The 26,367-nt window shown below is 38.4% G+C and overlaps 1 protein-coding gene across 3 annotated transcripts in view; it reads left to right on the top strand.

Moving 5' to 3' along the window:
- The first annotated feature begins 1,276 nt into the window (after positions 1 to 1,276).
- LOC131684243 (nuclear receptor subfamily 2 group E member 1-like) overlaps positions 1,277 to 26,367 on the top strand; it is a 30,213-nt gene continuing 5,122 nt past the window's right edge. Inside the window, exons 1-4 of one of the 3 annotated variants that reach the window (XM_058966938.1) lie at positions 1,277 to 1,368; positions 21,209 to 21,363; positions 21,456 to 21,571; positions 23,153 to 23,788. In XM_058966938.1, coding sequence (XP_058822921.1) covers positions 21,218 to 21,363; positions 21,456 to 21,571; positions 23,153 to 23,788 — 898 coding nt within the window. In that variant the 5' untranslated portion in view covers positions 1,277 to 1,368; positions 21,209 to 21,217. Of the gene's footprint in view, positions 1,506 to 21,208; positions 21,364 to 21,455; positions 21,572 to 23,152; positions 23,789 to 26,367 lie in introns of all 3 variants that reach the window. The other 2 variants (XM_058966937.1, XM_058966939.1) reach the window with 2 other exon arrangements.

Genomic DNA, 26,367 nt, shown 5'->3' with positions numbered 1-26,367 from the left:
TGAGTTAAATTAGCCGACGCCATCGAAAGGGGAGGAGCGTATTCAAAGTACTCCATTCATAAAAATAGACGTGTAAACGGAATCAATGTGCCAAGTTCATGTTGAGCCTTCGCTGTGGCTTTTGGCTGATTAGCTCTCCCTCTCTCTACGAGAATGTGGAAAGCGTATTGCTCTTCCGATTCCACTTGCTCAGGATGTGTCACTAATGTATAAGCGCGTGTTAGGGATGCACAGGATGACGAATTGCAGCCTAATATAGAACAGATCGCGCGTACCAACATTTTTTTTCTTATTTTTTTATTTTAGAGGTTTTAACCTTCGGGTCGTTCGCCTATTTATATGGGTTAGAAAAATCTCTAGCCCTATGTGTGAGGCTGGGAATCGAACCCAGGTGAGCTGCGTACAAGGCAATCGATTTACCAACTACGCTATCCCCACCCGTAGAAAGATATTCTTTTTAATTTTATTTTCGAGTAATAGTAATTTTACCTCAACGTTAATTTTGCCAATTCCATATTAAATTTGCAAAAGGGCGAATAAGATTTGTAAACAAACTTTTATTTTGATGGTTTGTCTTAATTTACTATAATTTCAAAGCAGAAAACAATTGAAATTACTTCTACGAAGGGTAAAAATTTACAATAACTATTTTTCATGAAATTCCACTCCGCAGCAGACTAATGAGCGAAACAAGTTTATAAAGTTTATAAACTTATATAAAGTGAGGGTAATTTTTACGCTTCTATGTAAATTAAGAACTATGTATATATTTGACACTTACTACTTTCACATTACTAGATAATTGAATCATGGAATGTCATATTCGCCTAAAACTATTTTGTCAATCCGTTCACTTACCAAATATTTACATTGGCGTAACAACTCAACTTAGTCATCCCTAATTACCGTTTGCCTTCCAGCACGTGCTAGGTCGAGGCGTGAGGATGATCAGTAACTTTTGGCTCGCTCTGTCCCGCTTGTTCCCACTCGTTCTAACGGTCTTCGAATCTGGTACACATTGCTCTTGTTATTATAAACTACATCACCATAGGGGCGAAAAGTCAACGTTGATTGCGAGAAGACCAAACCACACCTACTTTTCCTGGACGGGTGGAATATGCGCGATACGCGATACGGTGAGCATAGAAAGGGTGCGGAAAAAGGATAATGAAAATTGCGTACGATTGGTGCCACACATGGGATACCACACAGCAAAACTAGCAATCGTTGGTCTCGTGGTGTCGACATGCGGCGATGGCAAAAGGGCAGACGAAGGATCACGATTCGGTGGTCGCACAAGGACTCGAGTTAGTGTCAAATAGCAGGTCAATTGCTTGCAGGAACGCGCACGGAGTGGTTATATATTTGGTGAGTTGAGCATACCGAACGAATGGATATCCGCGGAAGTGTAGTATTGTGTGAATTAAGAGATAAGTAAAATATTAATATAGATGTGTGAATAAAAAAGTGAAAAGTGCGGAAAGTGCTACAAGTGGTACAAGCAGGTTAGATCATAAACTAGTTTGGAAGTTCGTTTCTCATTTTAGCTAAGCTTCTTTGTCACGGCTGAAAGCGCTAACTTGACGTGAGTCATTGAAGTTTACACTATTTCCAAAAATAAAACAAGTAAATTCAATTTTAGGCTGTTGGAATCTGTTGAAGCAGTTTGTTGCTACGTGTTAAGATCATTTTTCTTGGTAGCAAAGTAATGGCTCCATTGCGATTGTTATTAGTAGCCCGAAACAATATTCTGTTTCAAATAAAAAAAAATTACTTAGTGCCATCTTAGAACAAGCAACAACAAGCATAGATTTTGTACGAATAAAGTTGATAATGCAACAAGCTGGTCTGAGGAAGGGCTGGCTTGATTTTCTTTACCTCTTAACAAATTGACAGAGTACCCGTGATTTCGCAAAACTAAACTGTTCATAACTACGGTATTTTTAACTGATTTGGACACTTTTGAATGTTTTGGATTTAAGAACTCATCAACTTCTGAACTTGGTGAAAATAAACTGGATGAATTCATCTGGATGCTGGGTATCCGGATTCTCGGAGATATGTTCCAGTACTGAAATACTATTTGTGAAGTTACTGGAATTTTAACTATTGCGTAAAATACGTGCTATTCTCATCCATGCATCTTGTACACATATACAGGGTGTTTGGTTCTTGATTAAGAACCTCTCGAGGGGTGATTAAGAACTTCTCGAGGGGTAATAATTGAGGGAAAAAGTGTTCTTCACGTACCATCAAATCTAAACCATTACAGAGTTATTAATCTTTTTGCTGAAACTAACTACTTCATCTTCAAATACTTCTAATTCAAAAAGTACGCTTTGCATTTTAAATCTGTTAGTTCCATTGGAAAGGTGAAACAATTTTCTGTTGAATGGTGTTCTCACTTGTTTCAGTTAATGAGGTTAAATAATCTTTTATACCACGTTCACACTACGAGTTAAAACGTGTTTTAACGCTATCTTGATGACGTTTTTCTTGTTGCTGATTATTATAACGTGTTTTAACTCTGTAATGTGACCATAGTATTCCAAGTAATTTATATAAACGTTAACATCTTTTATAGATTTTTCGATGATTTCTCAAAAATTAATAGCAGTAATATCACCATTTTAATGATTCGGATTGTTCGTCTAGGACAACTGCATAATTTGTTCTTTCACATGATACACTTATCTCTTTTTGTTTCCATGTGTTTGGGTTATAAAACTTGAATTCTTATATCATATTTTCTCTAATACTAGCTCAAATTGAAAAATGGGACTTAATATTGCTCGTATTGTACATAATTTGGTATAGAATTTTCTCAGATTTCCAACGAAACCTTGAAAATAAGGATATAAAGCATATTTTTAAACTAGTCTTTTAAGCACTTGTAAGTCGACTACAGAAAAAGTTAACGGAATTACAAAAAATAGGAATACAACGTTGAAAAACAAATTATGGATCGTCTTAAAACTCACCTTTTGAATAATAGATACTGTTATGTTCATAATTTATTATTTCGAGAAAATTAATAAAAATCTCATAAAAAACACTAACTTTTAACTACTTTACCAATAAAATGTAACTAAATCTAATTCACTTATAAATTTGAGGACACAATTCAATAGGAAATTTTCACCTTTCTAAAGAACCTAAAAGATTACAAATACAAAGAAAACTTTTTGAGTTAGAAGTATTCTAAAGCAACTATGTTATTTATATAAAAATGTTCAATAACTCTGTGACGGGTGAGATTTGATGATACGTGCAGAACGATGCATGTAGTACTAATTGTTCATTAAGCTCTTTAGCACATTGGATAAGAAACTGTAGTATGTCTTTTAGTTTCAGTCGTCCAAACATGGTGTCATCTATGTACGGACGGAAAAATGTGGCAGATTTTTAGAAATCACTGGGAATGGTTGTTCTAGAAACGCCTTTGTTTGGCGACACGTTTGTAGATTTCTCCAATAATTGCAGTGCTCGGACGAAGCCCAGGATCGAATTTTTTCTCTTAACCAACCTGTCGAAATTGGCTGGGTGGGCTCAGGACCAACGAAGTTAATCGCTGAACCTTCCCTGGCCAATTTGTCAGCCCATTCATTTCCAGTAATACCGGAATGTCCGGGCTCCCAGACAAGGTAGATAGTGTTGACAATGCTTAGTTATTCAATTTGAATGCGGCACGCGATCACTAGTTTGGACCGTGATTTGTCTGAGCTAAGGGTCTTGATTGCAGCCTAACTATCGGAGCAGAAGTTTATAAATTTGCCGGACAAGCTTTGTTAAAGGGCCGATTGTACCCCGCACAAAATTGCGAAGATTTCTGCTTGGAATACAGTACAGTATCTACCTAGTGAGTGAGATTGTTTCAATCTCATTTCACGACAGTAGACACGAGCACGTCTCTTCATCAGAGAACCGTCAGTATAACAGACCACTTGCGTTTGTTGTTGTCTCTCCATATAGCCAGACAACCACTCCTCTCGAGAGGGAATCTTCCCATGGAATGTCCTGTAAGGGAAACTACATGTGAGTGTAATATCGCTGGGAGCAAGAATATCTTCACCCCATGTAACCATTTGTGATCACAATCGTGTATGACTGGTCACAAGATCAACATGGTTACTGTTCCAAAGCAGTCCGTATGCACATGATAGTGCTTCTTGTTTAAGGCGTATGTGAAACGGATAGATATTTAGAAGAGCCTCAAAGGCAGAATTCGAAGTTGTGGCAAAAGCACCAGTCAACGCCATGAGCGCCATTAATTGCAGATGGATTAGCTTTGACTAAACCGTTATCACCTCTCCCCTCTGCCATCACACAAGGTATCCATATGACAGTATTGGACGTACAATTGTCGTTTAAATCTAATAGATGTATTTAGACCCCTAGTCTCTCCGAAAGCTCGTCTGCACTGCTTGAAGGCCATGCACGAATCCAATATAACTCCAACGTATATGACTTGATCTGCACACAGTAGCTCAGAATCAAAGAACTGCAAGGAACGAACTCCGGTTGTTGTTCACTTCTTCGTGAAAAGAGCTATTGAAATTTAGTTTGGGTTAACTGACAATTTAACTCGTCGACACCACTGTTCGACAGCTCTTAATGCTTATTGGATTAAGTCAAAGATAATTCAGATGCAAAACCCAGTAATCAGTATTCGTTAATCGTCATTGAGCTTCTTCAACAAGCCATCGGCTACCAAGTTCCATAACAAAGGTTACAAAACGCCACCCTGAGGACAACCGCAAATAATCATCTTCTGTATCTCAGCCTGTCGCAGTAACGAGCAAAGAATAAGGTTACTAAGCATTGCGTTTATCTAACCTGAGATACATGCAGATATCCCATTACAGCGCGTCGTTTCCAGAAGAGACTGGAAGGACACATTGTCAAAACCACCTTCAATGTCTTGGAATACACCCAAGCTAGATTGCTTGAGCGAGAAGACTTTTTTAATCTTGTAAACAACATCGTAAACAAAGTGATCGTGGATTTCCCACACTGATATGCTTGTTGCATTTTGTGCAGTGGATATTCAACTAACTAACTAACGTTCCTGATGTGATGATCGATTATCCGTTCCAAAGCTTTCAGAAGAAAAGAACTTAATCTGTTAGACCTAAAATTCTTGGCTTCTTCATACCTTGAGCGCCCCCCTTTGGGAAAAAACTAACAGTTATTCCTCGCTATGCTTTCGGGATATAGCCGGTAGTAAAACTCGAAAGCATAATGTTTTTTCAAGATTTGTATTCTAAAATAGGGGAAGATTCCATCTTTTCCAGGCGAGTTGTATGGAGCAAAACTGACAACTGCCTACTTAACCGATTCAGTGGTAACGTGCTAACGCCCACGAGTCCGAATCACCAAAATGAGATCGGTGAACATTGTTCAGCTCCAGATCGCACAACCTGGAAAGTGTGCGTCGAAGAGATAATTAAGAACATTTTTTTCGTCCGTCACATAAATCATAGATTTTTAAGGAGTTCATCTGAATTTTTTTTCGATTTAGAGAGAATATTTAACCTGCTAGCCTCATCAAGACTAGAGACATTAGTGCATAGATTTTTCCAGCCAGCCCACTCTGCAGATCTACAACATTTCTTATATGCAATATGAGCTGACCTGAAAGCCCTAAACTGACGTCGGTTCCAAGTACTTCTCATATCCTTCTTCATTCTATCAAGCTCAGCCCTCCACCAGGGGATTCCCCTAGTTCCCTTAACATTACGAAGTGGACAAGCTCATTAGGACCTCTTACATCGTTATAATATACCGTGATATAATCGAAATATTACTGTAAGCCCAAAATCATGCAATCTAGGTCAATAGCATCTTCGGAGAATTTGATAGATGCAATATGCCCTTTCTTTTGATATTGGGTTTTTTGCTGATTAATGCTCCTAAAAGTGAGATATTTTCATAAACAGTCTTTTAAGTGATTGTATTGAAATGATTGCTGCAGCAAATTTGTAGCTCTTATTTTTGCGAATAACTTTACTGAAGTCGCCACATATCTATCTTGAATATTTTAAAAGTTATGGCTTGTTGTTTGTGGATTACTCTTTGTCGCCTATTTATTGTTCAATATAGTATTAATCCATTTAAATAAGCCAAATATTATTTTGATAAAACGAATTTCATATTTTATTTTTCTATCTACAGCCACAAGAATTAACCACCAAAAAATTCCAAGTTGTCTAGATAGAACTTGATTACTTATCGGTGCAAAAAAATTTGATTTGCGCGAACCATCTGACTGTAAATTTTCTAACTTATAACCAACGGATCGATTTGGAAAATATTTCGAAAAATGAGAAACGAAATAAATAACTCCAAGCAGCGGCGTAGCCAAGAGGTGATGTGAGGAGTTCACCCTTCCCGCCAACCAAAATTAATTGACTTGAAGAAATTTTTTTATTGATGCTAACAATAGTTATCTGATCAGAACATTGATAACCTATTGTTTTAAACATCATGAGGTTTTTTTACGTCTTTGTTTTCGATATGAGGGTGCACTTTGCAAATTATACAAAAATGGCATGTAACGAAAAGTGGTCCAATTTTAAACGCATATAATTTAGCCATCTCATGACAAATTTTAAAAATTTTTGCGCGTATCGCCCGTATTACTTCTAAGAATAGATTCCAATAGATAAACCCAAAAAAATTTGATATCATGGCATTAAAAATTTACATAACGCTTCTATGGATGACGTTATCATCGACTATTTAAAGAACGGATTTGGCCGGACAAGCTCGGTTGCCTGTTGAACGGCAGGCTAAGCAGATCACTGCGCTATGTGTTTTCACAGCCAATGTAGCTGAGTTAGAAGTCCGTTACACTGGCTGTGGAGGTAGGCTACCCAGTGCCCTCTAACACGCGACTGAGCTCGTCCGTTCAAACACTATGCTTTCTTTTGTGTTGTGCTCGTTTCCAGCACACTTTCATGTACAATCTCGAACACAATGTCGCTTGTACATTCGAGCTCCATTTCCAAACACGGTTAACATAGTGTCGTGGTACTAGTTGTCTCTTTGGCTCTACCCATCATTATCAGCGTTGATTCATTTTGCTTTGTGCGCTTGGGTTTAATGTTTGAGGCGAATGTGTAGGTAGATATATCTAATTTGTTAGCAGGGTTACCATATTCACAGACTTTTCTGTAATGTCACAGATTTTGTTCACAATTGTTTATAACAGATTTTTTAAAGATGGCAGATTTTTGGCATTTTTATGAAAATTAGATTTTTGGAAATAGTTATTTTTCACAGATTTTTCGGAAACTTATCACAGATTTTCACAGATTTTTTTTCCTGTTTCAGTTATCACAGATGGTAAAAAGATATTTTTGACTGAAACACAGATTTCAATGTGGCAACCCTGATTGTTAGCAGTTGCATGCGTAACCTGCATGATAGCAATCTGTGCTTTCGTAGCGCAAAGACGAAAACTGTCTTAGCAGCAAATTTATGCGGATCGATGGAAAGCACGACGAAAGTTTTTTATTTACGTTCGATCAATTCATTGATTCATTTCCACTTCACGTGATTCATTTCCACTCAGGCTATCATATACTGATTCTGCTAATAGATAACTACAAACCCTATTTATGAATGAATACACTGCCACTCGAAAAACCGCTGCAAAAACTCATCTAAGTCGATATATAAAATTGTTTTCGATTCTTGTATATTTATACCCTAGTAACAAGTGTGGTTTTATGATACTCTTGAAGTCTCTCTTAAAACTTAGATTGCACTTGAAGTGTGCTATAAAACTTAAATTGTTGCTTGGGTAGTTTCGATGTATGATTAAGACCACTGCATTCGCTACATTTGTATGCGTACTTTAGGAAAGCTACAACACAGATAACAGACGTTTAGGCTAGAACAAAATGTCTTCAAAAACCTGTGTAAACTTTCAAATTGATAAACGTTGGAAATCCGTGTTTCACTATTGCCATCTGCGCAACTGTTTGCTACAGGTGTTTGACAGCTGCACTCTAACTGCATTGTATCGATCATCTCGCCATCTACAAACGATTGCCAAACATGTGTCAGACGTCTGATTTATTCTGAATTCCAGTAGCGGGTATTTACACACGATTCAAATCGAGCCTAAACATGTGGCTACAATAACGGCAAACTTTAACTAAGAAGCATCTATACATGAAATGTGATTATATTGTCTAAAATTTGATTTTTCTTTACCGGTTTTTACCACACCAAGTTTTTGTAATTTTTAAAAACTAATCTTGTGCTATAAAGATTTAGTTCCAGATATTAGTTCGGTCACAGTTTTCTGTCCTCTTTCTTCAGATCTTTTAAAATAAGTTTAATCAGATTCGATCACCTACTAAAAATGAAATGACCCGATAACCAAGAAGGTTTGGTTCAATATGTAACATTCGATGTTGATTTGTTGTGCTTAAACTATACGTAAGAAATATATTTGATTTATTATTACTCTAAATGTACTAAGAAAATAAATATTTTAAATTAAGTAGTATAGTCCTACGTCTACAGTTCGTGCAGCCCTATAGGGCTGTCCCTTGTAGCTTTTGAAAAATTTTGGGAATGGGATCCTGATCTGTAACTGATCATTGCTAGCGATTTTACAGCTGCCTAATCACATCAATTTCAAATACCTGCATGAATACATTTCAATATAAACCCATTCCGGAGTTCTGAAATGAATCATAATCCCCAGATTTCCTATCATATTGAGCTCACTTTTGAAGGGATGTACCGAAATACGGATTAGAGTCAATTTTTTTAATAGGAAGCGAAGTTGGAATTGAATTAATGTCTATGAAACATAGAACTGCTCATCGAAAAATTGCATAACTTACAACATTTGCTTAATATGTCTTTATTTTGGGAATGCGTAGAGTTGTGACGAAAACGTAATATGAATTATAGCGAGAATAACACTTTCCGAAATTAGAAAAAAATGGAAAAATTGTATTTTCCGTTTGACCCTTATCGATTTTTGCGAGCATTTGATTTTTATTATATTTCAATTATATGACTTGGTAAAATAAAGGTTCGACAACAGTTATTTAACAGATCACATCATTTCAAAACTTTAGCGGTTTCAGAGCTATTTTGAAGAATTTTGCAACGGAAAATAGCACATCATCTGATAAAATAATTGTGGCGGTCATTTCTTCTAGAGGTATTTATGGAGAATTTATTGTTCAAACTAATTTTGTTCGAGAGTTAAGGGCTTTTATCTACTTGGGTCTCAGAAAAGTAGAATTAATTCGCGATTTTTTATTTTATAATTATTGTTTTATGATATATCATTCTTCCCTCTTTAGTAGATTCTTGTAAGCGCTGCTTAGCGATCGACGTCTCGTCCGCTTTTGCGATATACTGATCGGTCTTATGACCACAAGATACCCCTATTGCTAGAAAAATCTTCAAAACTGCAAAATTTCCTTTGCTGAAAATGCAAGCGGAAGTGAAAGATGCGATTTCGATTGGTAATTGATTACAACTCTTATTTTTGTTTTGTGTGAATCCACCAACGCATCTTTCAAGAAACTCACTTTTCTAAAGATCACTAACACTAATATACATTCAGGGGCGGCAAAACACTTTACGCCCGAGTGGGTAGAAAGCATAGGGTGAGGGGTCCATTAGTAAGGATTGTTTTCCTTTTTGCAATGCACACGATTACGTTACATTCACATTAAATCACGTTCGTTAATGCAAATGGAATTGTGGTACATCGATGTTTTCAAATGTGTGTAGTGCGAGATACATGCGTTGCGCATCTACATTTTTTTAAATGTTTCAAAATTTCGAGTGGGTAATTACCCACTCGGTTATATTCGAGTGGGTAATTACCCACTCGGTTATTTTCGAGTGGGTAGTACTACCCATACTACCCACGCTTTCCGCCGGCCCTGTATACATTCTGATAAACGTGAATTCTGAAATGAACAAGCATTCGGTATGCATTGGTACGTAAATATATTTTTATAGCTCGACATACTCCCTACACGTAATACTCATGCCTTCAACAAAGTTGTTTCAAATGACAGTCTCAACAAATTCGCTGAAGACACGAAGTCTTCTACTATTTTTTTGAAAAATAATTCTCCATAATTTTAAAACTTCAGTTGTATTGAGAGTATGCACTTCAAATAGATTTAAAAAAAATTAAAAATTTGTAAAAAAGTACTTTAGGAAAATTCAGTTTTTCCTACACAATGCATCGGTTGAAGAACTTAGATATGTTATTAAGTCGCGCTAGTGCACTGAGTGCACGCTGCTCTGAAAATCTAGCGAAATCGTCTTAGCGCACCAGCGGCTTCTCGTTTAGTGGGCCATTTGCACGGCTTCCAGAGGGTTGAAAGAGCATTAGTAATAAGCTGTTTATCCGTCTATTTATGGGCAACTTTTTCGCTTTTCCATTGATTTGGTTTAGCCTTTGAGATTTCTAGCACTGATGTTGTCCTATGCTGATTTAAACGTTTCTCTGAATCCTTCCAGCGTCCCATGTAGTATGTTTTATCAAAAACTTCGCGAAACATCAAGTTCTAAATCGATATATTATCCGCAGAGTGATGAGAGTTATAAGAAATGTCTCATTACACTGTTAGGTTAGGCGTTTTTTAAATAAAATTCGGCTAACTTCAACGGAACATTACTATATTGAACAATAAATAGGAGACAAAGGGTAATCCACAAACAATCCATAACTATTAAAATATTCGAAATAGGTATTTGAAGACTTTTTGAAGAATTACTCGGTCACCTTTCTGGTTTCCCGTCAACTGTATGCATACTAAGCTAGTAAAAACCTTGGTCTTTCGAAACATACTGATAAATGTTTAAAAAGTGTTATAGTTTCGCGGTAATAATCGAAAGAGAAAGCGAAAAAAGAGGGCTCTCATGAAAAAAAGTCTTCATTTGGTGTCTTCTGCAAAGTTAAGAACTATAAATTGGCTGAAGGCATCATCTCAATACAATCACTTGAAAGAAATTTTATGAAAATATATCTCACTTGTACGGGTAATCTGCAAAACCATAATATCAAATGAAAGACCGCATATTGTATCTATTAACTTCTCCAAAGATGCTTTTTGCCTAAAATTAGCCTTTTTGGCATTAATAATAGATTGCATATTATGGTCTTATTTCTATGTTTTGGTCTTAGCTATGAAAAATGATAAAAAGCTTTCGCCCGAATTCAATGTTAAATATTTCGTTTGATACTAGATCGATTATAAAAGTCTTAGCACGTTGTGAAGGTATTCGTATTCTGGTGATACACAAAACTTTTATATATAATGTCAATTTTGACAGATACTATAAAAAATGCAAAAAGTTCATATCTTGGAAACAGATTAAAAACCAAATTAATAGCGTTCTGCCTGAGTGTTAGGCCTTTTATTTAAAATTGGTTTGGATAAGATCGGTTCAGCTATTGCTGAGAAACACGATTGAGAGTTTGCCCGTTACACAAACAGACAGAGTTCCAAATTGTCGAACTGAGTTGAGTGGTATATAAGACTCGGTCCTCCGGGTCTCGAAAAAATCTTTATTTATTTATTAACAGATTAAGGCCGAAGTGGCCTGTGCCGTATACAAAAGATTCCTCCATTCCACTCGGTCCATGGCCGCGCGTCGCCAGCCACGCAGTCTGCGAAGGGTCCGCAAATCGTCTTCCACCTGGTCGATCCATCGTGCTCGCTGCGCGCCACGTCTTCTTGTACCGGTCGGATTGCAATTGAGAACCGTTTTCACCGGGCTATTGTCCGACATTCTGGCTACGTGCCCGGCCCACCGTAGTCGTCCGATTTTCGCGGTATGACAGATGGGCGGCTCCCCCAACAGCTGATGCAACTCATGGTTCATTCGCCGTCTCAATGTGCCGTCTTCCATCTGCACTCCACCGTAGATGGTACGCAGCACTTTCCGTTCGAAGACACCAAGTGCGCGTTGGTCCTCCACGAGCATGGTCCAGGTCTCGTGCCCGTAGAGAACTACCGGTCTAATCAGCGTCTTGTAGATGGTCAACTTCGTATGACGGCGAACTCTGTTCGACCGAAGTGTCTTGCGGAGGCCAAAGTAAGCACGATTTCCTGCCACGATGCGTCTACGAATCTCTCTGCTGGTATCATTGTCGACGGTCACCAGTGAGCCCAAGTACACGAACTCTTCGAAAAAAATCTTGAAAGTTCTATATATTTCTTTCATAAGAAATGTAAAAAGTGAACGACTCCAGAAAACCAATGAAAATCAATATTTCAGAATTCACAGATATGCGGACAAAAATAGATATGACAATGCAGGTTTTCGGCATGCAGCATTTCAGAGCTCTACCAATGTGTCTTTTGTAACAGTTCGACCACCTAGTAGTTCGTCGAATTTATACAAACGCGTATTTCAAAATTCGCTTATTATCGAGGGTGGGTGCTCGTATAGTTGAGGTGTACCAATAGTTGCAGTAGTGGGCTATACGTCTATCTAAGGTACCAACCATAACCAAATATTTTTTTATTGGTTCATCACGCTAAAATCATGCGACAATAAAACTGTTATCCTTGAAATTTGATCAATAAATGAAAAAAATTAATTTTCTTTGAATTTTGAGCTTGCACCTATAGTTGATCTAATGTACCTATAGTTGCAAGTCCTATAAGAAATCAATGGGAATTACAACAATAGGGACCGAAATTAGCGATTGCACTACTATTGGTATTGAATATTGAATAATTAGTTAATAAACAATATTTATATTTTTTCTATGGAAAAATTGTTAACGTATAAACATCGCCCAATGATCCAAAGATCTATTCATCGATTTTTTATGAAGTTTTCCTTAAGTATAACACTACTGGTACATCAACCCTACTTAGAACCGTACTCTCTAGAACGGAACTAGGGTGTGGAGACTATTTTCGCCCTATTTCTATTATCGCCCTACCCATTTGAAGCCGTTAGTGATAGCAGCGTCTGCCATCTTTGTTCAACGCTGGCTCAAATGGTAGTACAAAAATATTCGAGTTTTAGTGGCACTCAAACAGAAGTATTTCCCCATTTTCAGGACATTTTTGTTATTATATTGGTTCTTGGGAACGAAGCAAGGATACTGGTGCCAATTTATGCGCATTTCAACGATTATAGGCTGCGTAATTAATAGAATAGTGTGGCACCCTCCCTAATGGGTCCAAAATTAGGTCTTTACCCTAACATCTTTGGCGTCTGGGTAATCTGAAAGCCTTTTGAATCGGGTAAATAAAATATGGAAAATCGTTTTTGAACAATTCCATATTAACTTTTGAAAAGGGCTAATGCGATTTGTAAACAAACTTTTGTTTAACTTTTGTTCTTAATTTGTTATAATTTCAGTTCGGAAGACAATTGAAATTACTTCTATGAAGGATAAAGATGTAGATTAATGTGATTTTCTCATGAAACTTCACTCGACAGCGGAATAATGAGCGAAATAAGTTTGTTAACAAAAATCTCTTTAGCCCTTTTGAAGAATTAATATTGAGGTCCTGGTTCACACTTGAGACGGTACCGAATCTTGCTATAACTTCCATGCTCTGCACCGAGATTATGTTGCAGTTGTGGTTGCGGTCGGTCATAACTGCAACATAGACCAGAATGAATCAAGCGAAGACTCAATATGGACAAAATAGGTTTTCCTCGACATCCCAGGACACCAGAACAGTCAGTCAACATCCCGGACATGTCCTGGGAAACCAAGACGTATGGTCACTTTATTTTTACATAACTATTAAGATCGTCAAGCGTTTCAACAAATTAATCATTTAATTGTTTTCTTTAGAAATTAGAAAATGAAATTTATCTCTATCCATAAAAGAATTGTGCATAATTTGAACGTTGGCTATATCTTCTTCCCTGTTTATGAGCAGACGCTGTAGCATAAAAATTATCCAGATGACATTTTCACAGTGACTCAGTAGATGCAAATTTTTCATCATTGTATGACAATATTCAATAGATTCAATTTATTTAACAGAACCAATAATCCATCGATTGACTCTTCCAGATAATATTATAAATTGCCAGTCACGATATGAATCAATTTTAAAGGAACCCTTCGTTTATGAAGTTGTGTCCTTTCCGTCAGCAGATATGTCTCTCTAATGATCCGGCTTCCATCGCACACCTGTATTGATAGTAGCGTTCTCTTTCATCCAATCAAAGGGCAGAAAACCACTGTTTAAGGACGTAGTAATGATTATAACCTTTCAATCAAACCAAAAGCCACACATAACCACTTGTCCCTTCCGCTTTCAAGCATAAAAAGTCAAAACGTTTACCATTCAATTTTCAGCACGCGCCTTTGTTTTGATTCGTGAAATTAGTGCCCGTACTACCCTCTGAAATCTGCCATCCAGAGGGGTGCCGTGGAAGTCGGAGCAGATGTCGATATCGCACCGCACCGCAGCTACCTCCCTAACCGTTAATTACACTGGTGGTTTCGATTCGTATCCTATGATAGACGTTCCGATCGTGTTTCCGATTGCTGCAGTAATGGGTACAACCAAAAGTTGATGGAAATTTAATGCACCTTGTATCAATTATTCAATTGCCAATCAAACGCATGTGTAGGTGGTGTGACAGTCTGACTTCTACCACTGAAAATTATTGGTTAATATTTTAAAAGTACAAATGAATCGGTATCCTGTCTCCATATTTTCTTTCGGTGCCCTTCCAGCCTCATCCATCAAAAAACTTTATCATGTGGTGTTTTTTACCATGTTTTTTCCACTTTACAGCAGTGCACATGTGGTGAAAACTTATACGATTTTGACAGTCACTTCTAGTGAATCACGTAGCTCAACGATGTATCATCGATTTTCATGGTTCATTATTTCTGAGTTATCCTTTCAACCTTATTGCGAACCGTGTGTCAACACCGAGAAAATAAATTTTTTGATGGAAGTAAATGTCGAGTGTATCCTATTTTTATATCGAATTCAGATTATCAAAACTTTGTAGTTTTAAATACAATGTTGAATTTTCTTCATTTTGCAGTAATAACTTGACTCTTTTAATTTACCTGAATACGTGTTCATAGACTGGATGTATATTTTTGAGGCAATGCTCAAAATTCTCATAAGGCTCAAATGATGGCGTTAGCCACTGGGACTACACATGAAACCGAAGAATATGCTAATAATCTAATCCTACAGATCCAACAAACGAAATAGCATTGATTTTTAGAATAAACTTCAATACTTCTAACTCTCTAACTAACTACTCTAACTAAATACTTCAAAAGTCGACTTTTCAATCGAGTTTTAATTAATTACGGATCGATTCTGTTTCTGAAGGAGTTTGGTCACTCCTTCCTTTTCTTTGACAATCAATGCATTGCCATTTTTTCTCGATTAGGTCTAAGCGTCCCCTCCCTTTCTCTGTACCTACGGCTTTGCGTTATGATTTACTCAGCCCCCTGCTAGGCAGCCATTTTGTACTAGCCAACATCTGCCTTTGTTAAAATCAAAACAACCCAATGCTATTACACGGGCGACGTGGGCCTAGAAGCGGCGAGGCCCATCATATGGTGTCTACTGTCAAAGTCTGTATATCTCCACGGCAGATGACAGGAGTGACACCCTCCTAGATTTACTACAGTGCGCCATCCACTCTATTAGGCAATCCATGAAACGTTTCTGATCAGCTGATTATTTCTTGTTTACTTATTCTGACGTTACTCCGAGGGGTGCGACGTCCAACAATATCGTTGATTCGATCCAACATCAAACGAATCGGACTAACGTTCGACAAACGAGTTTTTCTGTTCGCAGGAGTATCCTGTTGACAGAACCCACCGCTGAATTGTCAAACAAACGTCTAATGGATTGCCTAATTTTTATTTTTCTCGAGTCGTCGCGTAATAATGGAGTTTTTGCTTGACCTCGAAACTGAGTCAGGTTCTAACCCCAACCGCTGTCAGTTCACACATTTTGACACCATTTAGGGATAGAACACCCGAAATTTAGCTGTTTTTTAAGGAATAAAGTGCAAAGTGTTGACTGAATAGATTTTGACTTTTTATTTTTTTATTGTTCAGCATATTTTGACTTTTCAATTCAAAATTATTAAGACAAGAGAACATTAGCGATCTTGAAAGGTCATTGATTAAATTGATAATGAAATGTTGTTTCATAGAAGTGTTGGTCCGATATCTATATTTTTCTAACTATTCAGTAAACATATCGCTATGTTTTCCCGTGAATGATTCGCAAATTTTTTAGTCTCTAAAAAATGAAGCAACATTTTTATAAAAATTGGCAAATAAACCTCTTTCACGGGAAAACATAGTGGTATGTTTACTGAATAATTTGAAAAAAATATTAAAATCGGACTAATACTATTATGAATAGTCTCACTTGTCAGCAGTTTCAACATCAATGTAATCAATGACGATTCAAGGTCGCCTATGTTTCTTTCTGGTCTTCAAAATCAAAATTTAAAAGTCGTAACATTTTCCTACAAAAAAAATCAAATTCATTATATATTCAGTAGATAATTTTTGCAATTTTTTATCGAAAAATAACTCAATTTCGGGCCTCAAGAGTAGAGCTTAATAACCTGGACATGTAAGGCAGTTTATCAGTTCAGCTATTTTATCTCTTCAAATAGGATTCTTCAAGATATCGTGCAATGATTTTCTATAATAGTAAAAAATTATAAATGTTCATAAATTGAAAAAAGTTGGTTTAGTCAAAAGCTCCTGTACCTAAAGGGTGTTACGATCAAAAATTGGTCGACATCAAGCTTGACACATTTTGTTTCATCACACATTAAAAAACCTGTTTTAATCCTCCTAGTGGTGCAATTGTGCCTTTCTCATTTGTCCAAGCTACGATTCCATGGCTGGTTATGTTTAATACAATGATGGATATGTATATTACATATTCAGTACGATTTGCATATACATACAGTGGATCGACAGGCAAGATCTTGATATACAAGAAGGAGAAATGGAGCAAAATTTGGCTCGCGCAATCCGAACTACTCGCACGCCAAGTTGGCGAAATTGTTGAATATTGCGAAAATAGCTGTCACCAACGCATCGACAGCCAGGAAGACTGAATCAAGAGAAAATTGAAAGCCAGAAGCTGCACAAACGACTAAAAGAGTTGCCAGCTATTTCAAACGGAACTCCAACCTTTCCGTCAGAGATGTCGCAAGCAAGCTGGAATTTTTGTCTACAACCGTGCATCTAGTTAGAAGCGAGCCGGACTGTCTACTTACAAGAAGGTAGTGATTCTAAATTGTGGCGATAAGAAAACATGTCGGCCAGAGAACGATCGCGCCATCTGTACATGAAGATCCTGATGAAATTTGATTGCGTGGTACAGGATGACGAAAACTACGTTAAGGCTAACTTTAAACATCTTCCTGAACTAGAATATTATACGTCGACTGGAAGTGGAAAAGTGGCAGAGATTTTCACACATTATGCTGTCATAGTTTCAAAAGAAATATCTCGTTTGGCAGGCCTATTCCTGTGGTTTGACATTTAATTTGCGACCGGAGCCATCAACTAGTGAAGTGAAGTGAATGGAAAACTGTCTTACCTTTCCTCGAGGAACATAATTATTCCGTTCTATTTTGGCCTAATTTAGCATCTTGCCGTTAAGGAAAAAAGGCAGCGAACTACGTTCAGGTTGTGGCCAAGAACATGAACCCTCCCAACATGCCAGAACTCTTCCCAATAGATAAATATTTGGCAATTGCCAAGCAGAACATCAAGAAGACGCGAAAGGCAACTGTTAGCGATTTGCAGTTCAAGACAAACTGGCGTTCGCATTCGCTAAAAAAGAGACTTGAGTTACTATTTTTCTTTATTCTGCATGAATTGAACTTTCAAAAGAAGCATATTTTGACTTTTTAATAAGAAGTTTGACCGCTTTGAACAAATTCATGTTTAACCAATTTTTGAGTGTAACACGTTTTATCTATGAAATTTTACTGATCTTTGATTAAAAGTGCTTTCCTTGCAATTAAGGGCGTAGGTAAACCTGTAATCCACTTTATTAACGAAACAGCGCTGGAAGGAAGTGATGGTCGCCAAACGGTGAGATTACATGATTCTCACAAGTCTCCTATATAATACCTCCCCGCGAGTCTTTTGATGACAATTAGTCCTTAGACCGGCGCACAGTGTCAAAAAAGGAAAAAAAAGATCATAAGTGTTTCCTGGCTTCTAGTTACGTTTTGTGCTTTTGTGTGTAGAATTTGTTTACGAACATTTTGAGATAATATTCCTTAATTCTCAATAAGGTGTTACAACCAACAAACCAACAATAAAAAATTCTTCTGTTAAGTTTTATAACCATTAATTTGGTGTAACTTTGCTGAAGAGATCATTTATCTATATATTTTTATATTATATTAATATCATTTTATTTATTTTTTGTTGTAATTGTGCTATAAAATGAATTTATTGAAGTTTTCTTTGCAAGATCAGTTTTAATCATCTAGGTCGCTTCTAGAAAGTTTTAGATAGTAGTAAAACGCGTTTTCCGTTTGAATCTAGCATGTTCTGATCGATTTTTATGAACATTTGATTTTTGTTGTACTATCAATTATAAATGATTAGCTAAAATAAATGTTCGAAAAAAGTAATTTAAGGCCAAGATCACATTATTTCGAAAACGATAATTGCGGAGATGTATCCTCGAAAAATTTTACAACGTAAAACAGCACATTTCGAGCGTACTAAGCACATAATCTGATAAAATAATTTTGGCTCCTAGAAGTAGTTATGTTTTCAGCAAATTTTCTGAGAGTACTATTACAAACAACTATGTTGAAGACATGAAGACTCCATGTCGTCAGAATATTAAAATATTTAATTAATTTAATTTAATTTAAATCTCTTCTACTGTTTTTAAACCAGACTCCCCAAATGAACATCGTACACAATGTTCGCTCTGGTTCTATGCTCATAATAAACCCACACTTCGTGTACGATCTCAAACACGCTATTTCTTACCTAAACACGTGCACATGTTCGCCTGCACAACCGAACCCTATGTACGTACACGGTGTGCGTACACATAGGTTCGTGGCACTAGTTTTTTCTTTCTCACTCTCATCATCACTTGCGTTGACTCTTTTTGCCTTGCGCGAATCGTTCTCGTGTACGCACCCGGTGCACGTTTAATTTTAGAGTTTGTAGATCGTTCGCTTGGGTTCGATGTTCGAGGCGAACCTGTACATCGAGACGAAGCATGTTTGAGGTTGAACGCATGCACGAAATTTTGTACACAGGTACAAACTTGTCGATGTTCATGGGAAGTCTGTTTTAAACAATAAAATTTAAATTTTATCCAAAGCTTGAATTTGTGAAGCTCACAATAAAAAGTTATTTTAGATTTAACATGTCGTAAATATTACTTTATAGCTCGATATCTTCCCTGGATGTAGTATCCATGCCTTCAACAAAGTTTTAAATGACAGTCTCAACAAATGTGCTAAAGACACGAAGCTAATTACTTTATTTTAATCAATTCTCCATAATTTTAAAACTTAAAAGAGGATTTTTACATTTTGACAATAAGTTCGATTTTCCCCTAACCCCCACCAAACCGAATTTCTGGTTACGCCGCCGACTTCAAGTAAGTAGAAACAAGGTGGCTCTACACTCATGCCCAAGCAACTTGGTAGAATATTGCCTATCTATTATAATAATTATAATACATCGAAGACGAACAAAACTGAATTCGAGTAAATCATTTGTTGAGCATAATTTCCTTATATTAAAGATGCCAATATGCAAAAATAAAAAAATCAATCTTTTTTAAATTTTACGCTGAAAGATCCCTTAAGGGGAATTTATATTAAATAATCAGAAATGGTTATAAGACTACATCACGGGACTAAAAAAAAGGTTCGGTTTATTATAAACAAAGAAAGAAATATGTCCCGATTTAGTTAAGGTCCCCATTTCAGCAGCCAAAGGTACACCATGGGGCTGATAAAAACGGATCTTTAATACATTTATTATTCACTATGTCATACATTAATAGCTACATCCCATTTTTTAAGGATATTTTTTTCAATTGCACCGAACTACACGAAATTTTTGGTAGTTTTCAAGGGGTTATTTTATCGACTTCTTCCAAAATTTGGCGAACCTATTTTCGACAAATTTAAAACTAAGAGAAACGAAAGCAATGAAAATTGAAAGACGGATAGGTCTCCCCTACCCCCATTCTTGTGATAGTTTGATAAATTAATTGGTATGGGTTTATATGTTGCGGATTGAGAAAATACAGGAATTTTCAACATTTTCCCTATACAATATTACAAAAGTTTTCCATTTCCAAATAAGGTTGCAAAAATTATAAAGTGTTTTAAATTTTTTAATTGTAATATTTTTTTATAAACGTAGTAATGACCGTCGCTCCACAATGCAGTTCATTTTTCATGGCTTGCGATAGACACGATCTCTCGCATCGCTTAACTAGAAATTTAAAATAGACATTTTAGTAGTTTTTAGTAGGTATGCCTTACTGATTTGACCCACCAAAAGTCACACAAATGGCGCTAAACGAAACCGGCTTATCAAAAACATCGCGAAACACCAAGTTCTAAATGTTCTCAATCTATATAATATCCGAAGAGAGTGATAAGAGTCATAAGAAATGTCTCATCACACATACAAGCATCCATATCTTGGAAACTAAACATCGGAATCAAAAACAAATTAATAGCGTGCTGTATGAGAGTTAGGTCATTCATTTGCAATTGATTTGGATAAGATCGGTTCAGCCATTGCTGAGAAACACCGTTACATACACACAGACATTGTCCCAAATCGCCGAGCTGAGCCGATTGGTATATAAAACTCGGCCCTCTGGGCGTCGGAAAAAAACTTGAAAGTTTGAGCGAATTCATTTCAAAACAAATGACAAGAAAATCCGCATAAAGTCGCTTGATTCGAAATTGGGCGTAGAGATTAAAATTCTCTGTAATAAACGGCTACTTTGATCGGATTTTACGCTGGAGGTTTTTTACTCAACTCTTACATCGAATTACCATGTCTGATTTTCACATTTAAAGGTTATAATAAAAATTAAACGAGTTTTAGTGAATGGACAAATGTGTAAAATAATTTGTTCAATGTTAAAAGAAAAATTTCGTCACTCTGCTTGGTGAATAAAAATAGTTTTTCTTTTAGATTTCTGTAATGGTCGAACCAACCCTCAAATTGTCCAATGGCCCCAACGCCCTGTGCAAGGTATGTGGCGATCGGGCTTCAGGAAAACATTACGGGGTGCCATCGTGTGACGGTTGCCGAGGATTTTTCAAGCGTAGCATCAGAAGGTACACCTTGTAAATAGACTCCGAAAATTATTCTACGATCCGTACCGTAAATGGTTGAATGTTCTTTTTCTTCTCTCCCTTATATCTATGCATCTATGCAGAAATCTCGAGTACGTATGCAAGGAGGGTGGAAAGTGTATCGTTGATGTTTCCAGACGAAACCAGTGTCAGGCGTGCCGTTTCGCGAAGTGTCTCCAGGCGAATATGCGCCGAGAAGGTGAGTTTAGATGGTTCAGTGATGATTAACGTTGCTACATGAAAGGCGAAATCCGTATAATAATGGAAGTGTGATTAGTTCATGATTACCCATAAAATATATAATATCTCTCTTCTCAGTAATGATTACCAATTCGGCCATTAACTCATGTGCCGTTTTAGCGCAACATACAAACTTTTCATTGGAAATTTATACCTTGGTGTCCTGTTTAACTTGAATAAATAATCTTTAAATCATAGTGTCTGTTACGCGCGATCTGAGCGAATAAAAAATGAACAGTTCTTGCATTATAACAACACTCGTCTACTGCAACAACATATGAACAGACAACCCAAATAGAATGCCAGTGACATTTGACATACGGAGACGTGCGAGAGCAAACTGAAATCAAACACTTGTCATATCACTTCCATCTCTCAGGGTGCAATTAGGGCACAAGTACCAAAAGCAATCGGGACAAAATATGTTTACATTTAACCACAAAGTACAATCACGCCGCTGCGAGCGTGAACACGTGGCCTGGTTCGTGGAAGACAAGTTTCGTTCCACAGACCACCTTTTTATAGAGTGCCGAGATCACAACAGAACGGAAAATCGTAGCCACACGTTTCCACTTAGCAGCCGACAAACCGGGGAATTGAGGGTAAATTAGATTTTATGGAATATCCTATCTCTATATGAAAAGTTTCGAAATTTCAAATTCATTTGGACACACAATTTTTTATTTTGTTAGTAGTTACAAAATATGGTCACAAGCTTCAAGTCTATTTAGGTCGCATGAATTCGAAGAATCTGGTCATGTAAATTTTATCGGTGGAATATTTTACCCTGATTGCGTATTTTACGCCTATCATCCCTACATGCCACTGTTCAATTCCACCCCTCTCGAAGCAGTAGCCACGGTACTTCTGGATATCACCCCCATTATACTCAATCGACCTCCCTAACCCTCGCCCTTGATGATTTGTTCGACTTGCTTCGATTGAAAGCGACCGAAAAATATATTTACATTCAAGCACTCTTAATTGCTAAATCAACAAATTGTTGTTTGTTGTTAGTCTTGCAGACATCCGATTTTTTCTCACCTCCTTTAAGCGATAACCTGGAAATCAAAATTTATTGTGCGGTACTTTAGAGAAAAACTGCGGTATACATTGCATATTTCAAGCAGTAATGCGTTTTGTGTCTATTAACTGAACTTTGTTCAAAACAGCTTCAAAAAGAGTGTCAACACCAAAGTCTAAAATAATGGTAAATCGTTTGTAATTTAGTTGCTCCGAGCTAGTAATAGTTGGTATCGAAATACCAACATACGAGCTCCGCGTCATTTGAACATGTGGGACCACAGCTCGTAACAAGCACTAGAACTTACACGCAAAACAATTTAAGGGTGACACGATTATATTGAAATGTTCTTCGTGGGAACCGGAGCGGCTGTCACCGATACCATCGTTAACTTGTCCAAAGTCATTGTATTTCCGCCATTCGGCATTTGCTTCCCTTGTTAGAAAACCACATCACTTAGACTAACCGGAAGCATACTTTCTTTCTTGTCTTTTTTCCCTATCCTTGTGTTTTCAGCTGTTCAACACGAGCGAGCCCCCCGCAACTGTGCGCCTTTCTCCGCCATCAACGCAATGAACCCATCCGATTTCTACGCTCCCCGTCCGTTCACAATGCCACAGACAAATCTGTTCTTTCCTCTACCGCTGCACATAACTGCGTCGTCAGCATTCACCCCAATGGATACCAGCCGATTCATATCGCCCTACGGAGGAACAACGATGTTTGATCACTTCCCACCGACAGCATTCGGTACGTCCACCGTACCGAACATTTCCAACCAGAAAACATCGGAAAAAATCCTTTCGGAATCCATTTTCACCAAGATCACTGGGGATATGGCTTCCCTGCAGTCCCCACCCGTGCACTCTATCAGCTCCATTCTGAACTCCAGCGTTACAGCCAAAGAGAACGAAGTAAGCAGCTCGGAAGAATGCACCAACCAACCGACGGGGGCGACAACGATTGAAAAAACAGAAACGGATATACTGTTTGAAACGGCGGCCAAGTTACTATTTCTAGCGGTCAAATGGGCAAAATCGGTACCGTCGTTTCTTCAGCTGCCAGCAGGGGATCAAAAGGTGCTGCTGGAGGAATCCTGGGCAGAGCTGTTCGTAATCACGGCGGCTCAGTGGGGATTGCCAATTGACGGAGGTGAGTTGAATATGTAAACTAAGACTATGCGAGAATAAATGTCTTTTGGTTCCATTTGAGATCCCACGCAACTGTGAAAATTTAGGGATCATTTAATTTTAACTTGGCATTCTGTATTACGATGAAAATTAGTATGAAAAAATCTACCTTTTAGCATTTTCATTTCTGGGCCCCACAGATTGCAACCAACTAGGAACCATTCATAAATTACGTTAAGCAAAAATTGTCTAAAATTGACTCCCTCTCCCCCAATGGAGCCCCATGTAAAAAAAATGTCACAAATTTGCCTATCTATCCTCTCCTATTACGCAACGAATCCTTCCTTCAGTGGAAATATGTTACTTAACGTTCTAGTTTACTCCTACTCCCCATATGTCACAACATGTCACAATTAGTAGTACCCCAATTAGCTCTCATTTTTGTTTATAGTCGGATAGTCCACGGCGGCGAATCTACCCTACTGTGAATTCCCCGGCGGTAGATTTCTTCCGATACCGATGTTCGTTTCCGTGAGCCATTTAGCTCCCCGCATCGTCCCGATATACTCGACCTAGTCCCCGGCGGTAGATCTACTCTATTCAACAGGCCAGCCAGTAAGTGCTGAGGTTTGTCCAGCGTTTCCGGATGGAGCGTAGTTTCCAGTTCACTGGCGCCCCAACGACCCACTGCTAGCTATTCGATGCGGACTACTCGCTCTAATCCCCGGCGGTGGATGCAGCTTACTCGAGAGCTATCCGGTAGGGAATCAAGGTCGGACCGGCGGTTCCGGTGAAATCTGACGTCTGGTTCACCGACGCCCAGACGATACGAACCCGGTGCTACGTCGCGTACTACTCAACTAGTCCCCGGCGGTGGACCTAGTCTAAGCCGATGAAAAGTTCCCATGCGGCGGAATTTCTCCCGAAATTCGATTTGTGGTTTCGCGGCGGATTTCTAGCCGATGAACTTTGTTGGTCCTTTCGCCACTTTCTCTGTAGCGACACGCTTTGAGTTCAGTGCTGCTGCCCAGATCGGTATGCCATATCTCAGTATTGAGGATTGCATACCGATCCACCAGGAGACGTCTCATGCTGCATCTTGCTCCTCCGATGTTCGGCATGATCCTTGTCAATACGTTAGTGGTCCTTCTCACATACATGGCTGTTGTAATTTAACCAATCATCGACTATCACATCCAGGTGCATCAGCGCACGCATCGACGCAATCGAGTGTCCGCAGACGCTGATGACGACACGCTGAATTTTTTAACGGTTGCTGACCAGCACTACCTCCGTCTTGGGGTGAGCCAGCTGCAACTTGACATCAGCCATTCAGGTTTCCACAATTCATATTATCTCAGCCGTCAACATCTTCACTTCCTCGAGAGTCTTGCCGGTTATCGTCAGAACAACGTCATCTGCAAAGCCGACAACGTTGACTCCTCAGAGCAGTTTCAGTGTTAAGACTCCGTTGTACATTCTATTCCAGAGCGTTGGGCCGAGTATGGAGCCTTGGGGTATTCCCACTGATACCCTAATCGACCTCTGTTCGCCTCGTAGACCAGTATTCGGTTCTGAAAGTAACTTCTCAGAACGTTGCACAGATAGTCCGGGACCCACATTTTATGCAGCGCAACGGCGATCGCCCCCAGCTGGCGCGGTTGAATGCGTTCTTCACGTCGATCGTAAATGCGGCACAGTAACAATTACCCCTTTCTCTTTTGCTGCAATGCACTCTCCGCGCTCGCGATGACTGTGAGGATGGCGTCCACCGTTGAGATGCCTTTCCGGAATCCGATCTGCCTTTGCAATAGTCCGTTCTCACTTTCAGCGTAGTTCGTCAGCCTGTTGAGGATGACCCTTTCAGGAAGTTTACCAAGAGTATCCGGCAAGTATATAGGCCGATGTGATTCTGGATCTCTTGGTGGCTTCCCTGGTTTTAGCAGCAACACCAGCTTCTGGATCTTCCATCTCTCTTTTTTTAAGAATGGAGAAGACGTTTACGTACTAACCCAGTACACGTGCTATTAGTAGGTGTCCAAGCTACCACACGGGGTGTACTGGGGGCGAGTCGGGCTCGAATGGTGACCGACTAAACTCCATTGGGCTCCGCCATCGTTACCCCCAGGAACTACCTCTCGGTATTACTTCTGGGGGATGGCTGTACTTAATGTACTCATTCACTCCCGCTCATGCGTTCATACGTTCTGTATGAGGCTTACTTGGGTGTTCTCTCTATCGCACCTTGATTCACTCTCTAACACTCCACGTGAGGCTGACTTTTGTGCTCACCTTGTTCGTTCCTTGCGAGGCTGACTTGTGTGCTCACCTTACTCATTCCTTGATAGGCTTACTTTTGTGCTCGCCTCTACCATACCATGTGAGGCTCACTTGGATGCTCACCCTATCACCTGGTTCACTCTCGATCGTACTACTCTATTGTACCCCTGTCACTCCCCCTGGCATCCCATGTGGAACATTTTTCTTAGGCCCCACTTCTGACATACCATGCGAGGCTGACTTGTGTGCTCACCTTTCTCATTCCTTGCTAGGCTTACTTTTGTGCTAGCCTTTACCATACCATGTGAGGCTGACTTTTGT

This window comes from Topomyia yanbarensis, chromosome 2 (genome assembly GCF_030247195.1).
Source record: "Topomyia yanbarensis strain Yona2022 chromosome 2, ASM3024719v1, whole genome shotgun sequence".
Classification (NCBI taxonomy): Eukaryota; Metazoa; Arthropoda; class Insecta; order Diptera; family Culicidae; genus Topomyia; species Topomyia yanbarensis.
This window is presented reverse-complemented; position numbering and strand designations above follow the sequence as displayed.